Here is a 10,324-nt window from a genome sequence, read left to right as displayed (position 1 = left end):
ACCGTCATCATATTACTACCTTACCGATCGATGCGTCATTGTTGTTGTGTTTTGTTGCGCTGTAAGTTTGTGATTTGGAGCATTTTTTTTTGTGCTGCTGGAGAATGGAGTGAAACAACAAGAAAAAAAAGTGAGCGAAGAACACAAAAATGAATTTGTGAATTCAAATGTGATATTTAGAAAAAATTCTGATACCTTTTTTGAATAGACCGCGTTTGACATTTCGGACAAGAATCGACATAGATAAAAGTCGATTTTAGTTATTTGGGAGAACCTAACCTAACAAATGCAAGAAAAAGGAGCAACGAACATAAAATGGATAAACTAATGCAAATAACAGGCTTGTCAAAAATTCGTGTTCTTTATAAATATTTAACTTGCTATGGTGGACCTTGGCAATTGTTTGAAGTGGCTCAGCAGTTAGTATAAAAATCATAATTGCAAACATTATTAACCATGTTGATTGTATTGTATAACATTCCAGTTTTCAATTTTTAAACTAAATAGATAAACTTTTTCTTATAGAATCGATGACGTTCCTTATGGTGACCTTGTTGGTACAGATGAACTAGGAAACAGATATTATGAGAATAGCAGTTTTTTCTTTGGTAAATAGTGTTTATAATGCATTCAGTAGCATAATAGAATATAATTAAAGAGGTGTTCTATCGTTTGAATTTTTATAGGGAGAGATAGATGGGTAGTTTATAATATAAAATTCAATAAATCATATGATGCTTCAATGATTTCACCAGAATGGTATGGCTGGATTCACCGTAAAACTGACTTACCACCTTACAAAGACCTGTCAAGGCCGAAACATAGGTGGATGATAAAGCACACACCTAATTTTTCAGGCACAAAATTAGCTTATTACCCTTACTCTACACCCAAGCCCAAGATCGAATCATGGACACCACCACAGTAAATACTGTAGTATGATCTTAGAATAGAATTGTGTCCGATCTTTGCAATGTAGCATATAATATTATGTAAATAATAAACTATAATTTAATAAAGAAATTCATTGAAGATTATTTAACGAGAAAAAGTTGTTTTTGTTTAATTCTTAAGACCGGATGTAGGTAGGGATTTGTATGACAAGTATTCTTGAAAAAATGTGATTTTTGTATAGTCAGTCATCGCCGTATATGGTGGACAGGTGCGTCATCTCAGAAAGTCATGATGAATGCCTTTTGCTTTGTGGTTCCAGCTCCGCCCGTTGTCAAGTATACCCGCAGGGGCTCGTTCATTCATAACGGCATACCACGTTCATTCATGAAACTCGCATCTAATCCCTGTGTCGAAATGATTAGATCCCCGATGAGTCACGACACCTTTTGCTAAACTCGCCAACTTAACTTCTCAATAGACTTTCGAATCCATTAGTACTTTTTAAATCGTTAAAACTGCATTTTGATGAGATACCCTGGGAAATAAATCAAACAAAATCTGGATTCCCAGAATGCACAAGAACATAAGGAAGTCTGTCAGTCAGTTAGATAAGTAGCATGAAAAACTTGCAGAAATCATAATTCGTTCGTATCCTCTAACAAATTAATTCCTTACTCTTAAGTAAATCTGTAATTTAAATTTTATAATTATAAATGTCTTTGTGATAATTAAAGACAATATTGTCGGAATCATACTTACCGACTATAACTTGAGATACGATTACTCGAGTATAGATGGCCTCGCTGCGATATTCGCTTATATCTTTTTCAGTCTCTCCTCCAATCGTCTTCTTATAACGGATAAGCCGTAATTTCATCTTTAATTTGCACTCTAGTAGTAATATCACAAACAACTATTCACTCCGCAATATTTTTAAGAGTATAAATTACAAAAAAAAAATAAACAAAAAAAAAAGAAATCTTTTAAAAAGATGACTTAAAAGATCTGAGGGTAACAAAATCCACATACATTCGAGTAAATAATGAATAAGAAAAAGTACAAAGGATATCGTATAATGTTTGGTAGCCCCTTCTAGTTCGTAATAGGAGAAAGAAAAAGATCGTCCACGGAGGATTATTGGATTGCACAAGACAACGAATGGGGCGCACACCCATCGGAATATTAAAATAATCTGCCATTTACTTTAATAAATCTGCCCCTCCTTCCACCACCACTCGTTTTAGCCCGTGTTCTCCGAGGATGGAATCTCCCTGACTCTTCAGGAAGGAGTGCTCTCTCACTTTCTCTTTCTTTCTCTCTCTCTCTTGCAGCAGTCACAGATGTGACTGTACCCCTAATGAGCGCGCTATTTTTCACGAGTATTTTTATCCCGTTTATTGGCCGCCTGCTTCACAAACTGTCGGCTGGATATTAATCATCCGCTCTTACGACTCCGCTTTTATTTCTTCCAAGGATGAAGAGGAGAGGTGGAGGAGGAGCTACAAGAAGGTGCTGTAAGGAGGTGAGGCCCTCTTGGGGAACGGTCGGGAATCTTTGCCTTCATTATTATTATTAAACCGGCTCCTCCATTGACCTTACCCTCCTCCCCCTCCATCTCTTTCACCTTCACCCTCGATTTCTTCAAGGATTGTGACAAGAGAACCTGCGAGATAGCATTGTGCATCTCTAATGATCTCTTCTTTCTCTCTTTTTCCCTCTTTCCCGTCTATTCTCTCCTCCCAAACCTCATCTTTCAAAGCCGATTGCATACACCATCGTCGATATGCTTGCATCCAGCTCTTTCTCCCACGAAAAACAGAACGGAAAAAAATAGGGTATTTGAAAGGCCCCGATACGCGTAGTTTCAACACTGTTGTCGAATGTCGAGCGTGGAATAATCGTGGTGTGGTAGAAAGCAGGGGTACTCTGTTGTTATTACAAGCAAAGATAACACAGAGACATCGATACAGCAGTGCATCACCTGTAGACCCGAGGATGACGGGAGGAATTCATCAGGGATTCCCAAAAATATATCGAGTGTTTGTCGAGACAACAGACCGGCAGTCTTATGATATTTCGGGTCCCCCCAACGTCAATGTGATCTTGTGTTATATCATCCACTGTTCGTCACGTGACTCTCTCTCTCTCTCTCTCTCTCTCTCTTTTGCTTCTCAGAGAAAGAATCGCTGTGGTGGTATAGGTATAGTAGCCCCGTGTCCGAGGCACAAATGTTTGTTGTATAAATAAAAACAATAAAAGTTTCGAGTTATCGAGCGCTATTATCGTTAATAACAAGTGGCTTTGTCCACAGTGAGTTAACAAGATTCCCGAGGCTACCGAAAGGAAAGGCGATAGGCCAAAGACCTGTGGCGATCGCTAAGCCTACTTAATTTCTGAATTTTTGAGGTTATCGTCAGACGTCGAGCACGGCTCGCGAGGGTATTTCCGTTTTACCGAATCGCGAGCAATATTTTACGTGGGATTGGGGGCTGAGAGCACGCGGGCACACATCGACGTTTGATATTTTTATGCAGTGGCGCCACCGCGGCGAGATTTACGAGGCAGATATGCGATCGCAAAATGTCCGACACTAAATCAAACATGTTGCATCGGGAAAACGTCCGACATTATTATTGCGACTTTTATTGGACGAACAGCAATAAAATAAACGTACGCTATTGTAACTTTATGCACTTACAACTAGCCCATGAAGCTAATGCGAGGCAATTTTAATCTTGTTACAAACATGTTTTTCTACATCGTAGTGACAGAGTTGCACGCAAGAGGTTATGATAAAGCGATGAGAGAAGGAAGATGGCGTTTGATGTTTCGATATCTTCGGTAGTCGCAAAGACAGCTGGGTGAAGTGAGTGATCATAGAAACATGACAATGGTTATGCCGCGCATTAAGCACATTGAAGTAACACCTTCTACAAATAAACTCGGTGAGTATTTCGAAGCCATGATAGAAACAGGGGGAGTAACCTAACGTAGGGGAGTTCGGATGAGGCTATATATCGCAGTTATTGTCCATTAGAAGAGAGCTAGGTGACCATCCACACCACCAACTTATTTTATGATACTGCTCCGTGCCTGCCTGCCTTCCTGCCTACTTTCTTCTTCTCGACCTTCTTCTCCCTCTTTGCACACCCCCTTTCCATATTCCATATCAATTCTTCTCCTCTTTGTCGTCGTCGTTGTCCACATACATATACTATACACATCCTTTCCATTCCATTCCACGCTAACCATATTGCCGCGTCTTTTCTACTCTCGGGCTCGGGTCCGGCAATAGTTGTATAGTAAGCTGACTCGACTCGACGTGTCTATGCTTAAAAAAAGATTACCTGCACCGCCACGCACAAAAGCACCTTATAAAAGGGTGTATCTATTCCTGGTATGAATGGACCGGGAGAATCAAAGCCGGAACGTGACGGAAGCTGGGAAATAATACCCGCAATCATTGTGGAAGTGATGGAGTGAGAGAAGGAGAGGAGGTTAGGGGCAGTAAATGCAAAGATCGCGGTTTTGTGAATTACGATAGCTGCGCCGTGTCTCTGTCCTTATGGATACCAATTGAAAAGGATTACGAGGAGCCGATAGGATGAAACGGCAGGCATCACGGGAACGAAACGATTCCCGTGGCGCGCATGTAACGACCAATTAGATAACGAAACGTCAAACAATAAAGCCTTCCATGTTTATAACGGACGGGGATAAAAGCTCGCTACCGCTATAAACTATTCGTTACACTCGAATATCTTCAGATATTATTAGCTTCTTTTATTTTCCTCAAATTCTTCAGCAATTCGAAAAACGCATTATTATTAGTTTAATAGTCGATTTCATGGCTTTGCCGGTAGAGCGTAATAAAACAAGGATATCGGCTTTCCATTAAGCTTGGAGAGTATCGGAAGTGTGTAGGTGGTATAGACGAGGGAGGCGGCTGGCTGATATACAGCAAGCTGCTAATGCAATGTTCGCACTTCAGACACCCGAGAGAGAAAGAGAAAGAATCTCGGGCTGTTGGCTCGAGACACTGCCATGTTTCTTAATTACAAGGACATTTGCTTACACGAGTTAGTGGCAACCGTCCACTATAAAATTCGGGTCGCGTAGAAGCTCGAAAGTTTCTGGCGAGAAGCGTGGAATTATATCTAAAGGGCACTCAATTTCAATTAGAGAGCTTGGTCGCACTGCGAATAAAGTGTTTGCGAGTGTGGTTAGGTGCGATATATGCTTCGAAAGACCCAGAAGACTGGAGGGGATAAGTAAATCTGGCTAAAAAATTTTCTCGCCAGGATTTCTTCAGGGACGGAAAGTATCGTGAAAAATGTATCATGCTAAAGGGTCGCGTAAATCCGCCAGCTTCCAGCCCTATTCCTTTGCGGGGAGGTCCGTGTGTAAGGGATGATGGAAGAGAGGGCTGGTTAATTGGCATGACAGATAGAGGGTGCGAGAGAAGTTGTCGCTTAGTAACATTACGCCGCGATGAAAGTGATATCCAAACCCTACACTATCCCCGCCCACTTCTCCTCCTCGTAAAGACGGTCTGGTTGGCGTGCAGCATAAATACACTATAGAACTTTTAGTTTGTCCGCTTGTAAAAGGACAACCTTGTTTGATTTTTATTCTCGTCCGAAAGGAAGCAGTAGTAGCGTGTTTAGCCGTTGAGCAGCAGCAGTAACTAGCGAGTAGCAGTGGCAGTAGCAGCGCAGCAGCAGTATGTACTATAGTAGACAGTGTAGACACTGTGGTAGGAACAGTAGAGTCAGGGTGGGGGCAAAGTGTGTTTACAGTGCGCTCAATAGTCCGGAGAGGCTACAAAAGAGCGGCGACGCAGGTTTATGTGCTGGAGCATCGTTTACTGCTCTTCCCTTTCTCTATACATCATCCAGCGATCCCTCTGCTGACTTGTTATTAAATTAATCCTTCGTTTAGCCAAATTGATGCATTGATATCACAGAGCACTCATAACTCACGACACCCTCCTCGCTGTGCCACACGCTTCGCTTCGTATACACATTCGCTACTTGCTACGGCTAGTACCCCCTCCCCCCTCCCATTCCCCCCTCGATACCTAGCGTTCCCTGAACAGCCCGCGCGACCGATCGCGTTATTAATATCCTCGCTCTACCCAACTTTTTTTCATTAATTTTAAACCAACCGGCCAAACTCTCCAATAACCGAGTGATTCATATCTCGTCACGTCGAAGAGGAGAGAGAGCGAGAGTTTACGCGAGTGTTTTCTTTTTTCCATCGTTAATCTGTTCTTTGTTTAAGGCCAGCTTTAACGCGCATGAAAAGAAGCATCCATAACGAGAGCCATTTGGAAATTCGCACGAGATCAAGTGGATTGAGAGAAGCAAATGATGGAAGATCGGAGTCGTGACATCGGTAAATAAATGATTTTGCCGGTGATCAAATGCTATATCAGTCCCTGGATATTAATTACCCGATGCTACCGGGAGAGGGCAGGATCGAGAGCGGGATCCACCGTAGGGGGGGAAATGCATTCTCGTTAATAATCTCGCGTGCGAGTGGCAAAATTTAATGACTCGTGACGGAAAATTAGAATTAACGAGTGTGTTTGAAATTTTCTTCGTTTCCGCTGAGAGTAGTGGGGATAATTGTAGATGGCGAGTGGAGCAGGCTTCGGATTGAATTTGGTGTTGAGAAATGCCGGTGGCTGGCCGCGCCAAGTTTATCCCATTGCGGTGCAAGACAAATCGACGTGGAGCGTTTGGCTTGGTCTGACTGGAGGAGCCTCTTAGGTACATCGCCGTCTGACAAACTGGTCGAGGCCCTCCACGACCCTCTGCGGACGCCACATTATCGGACTCCTGTGGACAGCGAGCCCATTTATAGCCCCCCTCTAGGAACGCGAAGCCCATTGTTTCTCCAACGTTTTCCACGTATAAAAGCTAAACTTTCCCTCGATAAACATCTCAATCTCAGCGTTTCTTTTTGCTATTACTCGCAAAATGAAACAAAGGGAATTCATAGCGGTGCACGAAAACACGACGAGATACCACAGTTGGCGTGCTTTTGTTCGGGGGTGAAATAGTGGAAAGGCTTATCGAGGTTATAATTTTGCGGCCGATTTTGCAGTGTCAGTTGGGTAGGGGGGAGGGAGGGTGACGTTTGGAAATCTTTTAATGGCACAAAAGTCGCACCCTACTTGTCAGGCGACACGCATCGCTTGTAGATACTTGGCTAACAGGCTAAAGCCATAGAAGGTTGGAATTAGATCATCGTAAGTGATAGAGGGAGCGAGGAGATAAAGGGACATAACAGGGGCTTGTAAATCTACGACAACATTTAATCGGCGCTCGTGCGTCGAGAATAATTTTCTCAGGAGCCGAACAAGCTTTATTTATTTACTTTTTTTTGTCTTCCAGGCTATTCCATCAGCGGCAATAATTGGACCGAGCAAGAGTACAAGGAGAGCAAGAGAGATGGCGGTGCGGTAGGAGTGAAATGGAGTGTGGAATACGTGTGTGTAAGTGCGACGGTCGACGGAAGTTGGTGGTGGGCTATAATAACGTATAAAGTAATTAAGGACATCGGGCGACAGCGTCCGGGTGGAGGGGGGATTTCGGGGGTTTAAGGGGAGGGGGTGGACAGGTTGGGGAACGCGACATTTACATAGTAATTAAATCGCGGGAGCAAGTGGGAGCACCGTTGGGGGAGATACTGGTGCTCGAGCAATTACAGACGCATTAGATTGCGGTAAGCACTTGTTTATGGCCTACCCAGCGCTCGCTTCACTCTCTACTCGATTCTCCTACGGTCTCTTCTTCTTCTCCATTCTCTGCTTTTACGGCATGATTATCTTGCGAGCCTCGCGCAGTCTCAAACTTTTCACTGACCATTTGTGAATCTCCGGAGATCCTCGATCCCAACTACCAATAATACCCATCTCGACGCAAAATCCCTGGTTTTACTTCCAACACCGCATTGACTAACTTATCTAATCTAATTTAAATGCGAACGAGGGGACGCGAGCTCTCTCAGCTCCAGTTTTCGCTCGCTCTCGCACCCTATCGTTGAACGAGACAACGAGAAGGGACCTGTCGAACGAGAGCAAACGAGACTCCAAATTAGGAAGATCGACGCGAGATAGCGCGCCGGTCGTGGGAGAATTTTGTACTAAAGCAAAAGAGGTGGAAAATATGGTAGGAGGGGATAGTACATCGGAGTGTGAGAGCTCGTATGTTGTGAAAAATATTAGAAAGAGAGTTTGCGTGCCAGGGAAAGAGATAGTTGCTAGGGTAGGAGTTTCGGTATACGGGGATAAAGCGATCTAGTATGGGCGGGTTGTAGGAACGGTAATAGCAAGAGGGTGTAGCTAGTAGCGTGTTGAGTAAGGCGAGCTGGGGCATACAAACCGCTGTGTAACGCACCAAATTGAGTGCTGAATCCCGGATTAAATCGGCGAGAGCGAAACAAGGCTATCGAGAGGGGTAAGATACCCGTCAAGATCCAACCTCTCTTACACCCTTATCCAGCCCCCCTCCCTCCCCCTTGCTACTCCCCCTCCACATGCCTTTCTGCAATCCCACTGACTCACGACCATTGACTTGCGCCTTTTCGCGAGATTTCACGTTTATCTGCATGGGAAAAACATCCTGGTCTGTTCCTTGAAAATCCCGATTGAACCTCGCGTAATAACAGCTATGATGTAGTGTACGGTTGAACTTCTGTTCGTCACGAACTATTCCAGACTACACGCGTACATATTAGGTTAAGATAATTGTAAACGCACGAAGTTTAACAATTCTTCCCTGAGAAAAAAGGCACGCAACGAACCCCTCTTGCTTTCTCTCCCCAATCTTTATAACTTGGATATATATTACCATTTTTATTAAAAACTTTTGCAAGTTTACGCCGCGTCCCGTGAGATATATTCAATTATCCCGAGTAATCCTGTAATTACGGCTTCTCCGAGCAGACGATCGGTCCCAAGGACACGAATTATATTGTCAATTCGGATGAAACGCTAATCAAAGACTGAATTTCTATTTTTTTTCAGGGATTCATAATGGAACACGTAATCAGCATGTGATATTGCGTGAGCAAAAGGGATGGCAGGATTTTATAGTAAGTCAGTTTAATTTGCCGCACTGCTGCACTATAGCACATTAATTCAATAAGTTAAAATAAGAGAGAACTTGTTTTTTTTTATTTCTACTAATTGCACCAGTTCAGTAGTGTAGCGAAAATAAAATAGACCCAGTGTTTATGATGAAGATACATCAAGCAGATCTTTAACTTTTCTTTTTGGTGAATAGGTAATCGTTGGAAATTTTACTGTACGATGAAGCATCGAATATTGCCGATATTATAGGAGAAATTAAGTACGTTAAGTAAATAACCCGTTAATGGGCGGGTGGGGTGTCCAGAGTACTCCAAGAATAGAAATCTATCGGTAACTTAGCGAAAATTTTGTGCTGTCACTTATAAGTATTAGCATTTAATTAATGGAAATAACTTAAAGAAATGCAACTGCTATTGTATATCAAAGGGAACACGCATAGATGATATTTATTGAAAAATAAATCTGAATTTGTAAATATTTTACGTCAAGTAACGAAAACCAAATGGGGTGTCCGTGGCACCCCATGCGCCTATCTACATAAAAAAAAAACACGCGCCTATTGGCGGGATAGAGGTGATGGTTAAGGATTCTCGACCGTTCGATGTATTCGACTGGCGATATGGGTAAAGAACTTGGAGTCAGTTATGAAAACATTGCCGAATGATAGACATGTAACACAGCCGACGATTAAGGGCAGTTTTGTCTGCAATAGAAAAGCGTTTTGCTTGTTTCATTGTTTCATTCGGCAACTCGAAGAATCCTTAATATTACAATATAGAAGAGCATACCTTATGTATACCGTTGAATTCCATACTATTCATGGTACGAGTTGTTTAGAACTAGTCATATGGAGGAACATGAGTTTTCCTTGCCTCGCTAAATAAAAAATAAATAATTTATTAAAGAGTAACATTTTCCAGCTTCTTAGATTCGAAGTATTCTATTGGTCAGGCAATTCCGGTGTATTACTCGAATTAAAAGATTTTTAATCCTCAACTACTTTTAATTAAGAACTAGACTCAAATTTTATAAGGATTTTTTCCTGAAAACTCCCTCATCTATCTAGATTTCTCAGGTTGGCACCTTTAGACCGATCACCCTGTATATTCGGCTTTCATAGGTTTTATGATTGATTTCTGTAGATTTTTTTCTTCAAAATTAAAACCCGTTTAAAAATTTCTAGTCAATTTTTACAAACGGTTCGGATTCATTAAACTAAATTACATAAGAAATTACTTCAATATATAAGCTATACGAGCTTCTTGGGTAGTCCATAATCAGCGAGTTCCTTAATGATAGCGAGGTAGGCGATACGATCTTACAGCGTTG

The 10,324-nt window shown here is 42.2% G+C and overlaps 1 protein-coding gene and 1 long non-coding RNA gene across 2 annotated transcripts; both read left to right on the top strand.

Annotated features, from left to right (window-relative positions):
* The first annotated feature begins 118 nt into the window (after positions 1 to 118).
* Positions 119 to 1,034, top strand: ND-B17.2 (NADH dehydrogenase (ubiquinone) B17.2 subunit). Its single transcript, XM_066732954.1, has 3 exons — positions 119 to 419; positions 526 to 608; positions 687 to 1,034. The coding sequence occupies exons 1-3, from the start codon at positions 316 to 318 to the stop codon at positions 926 to 928; spliced, it is 429 nt and encodes a 142-aa protein (XP_066589051.1). The 5' UTR covers positions 119 to 315; the 3' UTR covers positions 929 to 1,034.
* Positions 1,035 to 7,295: 6,261 nt separating this feature from the next.
* Positions 7,296 to 9,315, top strand: LOC136777048 (uncharacterized). The gene is made up of 3 exons (XR_010823211.1): positions 7,296 to 7,396; positions 8,930 to 8,997; positions 9,189 to 9,315. It is a non-coding gene; the product is annotated as an uncharacterized lncRNA (long non-coding RNA).
* The last annotated feature ends 1,009 nt before the right edge of the window (positions 9,316 to 10,324 follow it).

This window comes from Prorops nasuta, unplaced genomic scaffold (assembly GCF_024137725.1).
Source record: "Prorops nasuta isolate Cenicafe-Biocafe unplaced genomic scaffold, Cenicafe_Pnas_1.2 PNAS00010, whole genome shotgun sequence".
Taxonomy (NCBI): domain Eukaryota; kingdom Metazoa; phylum Arthropoda; class Insecta; order Hymenoptera; family Bethylidae; genus Prorops; species Prorops nasuta.
This window is presented reverse-complemented; position numbering and strand designations above follow the sequence as displayed.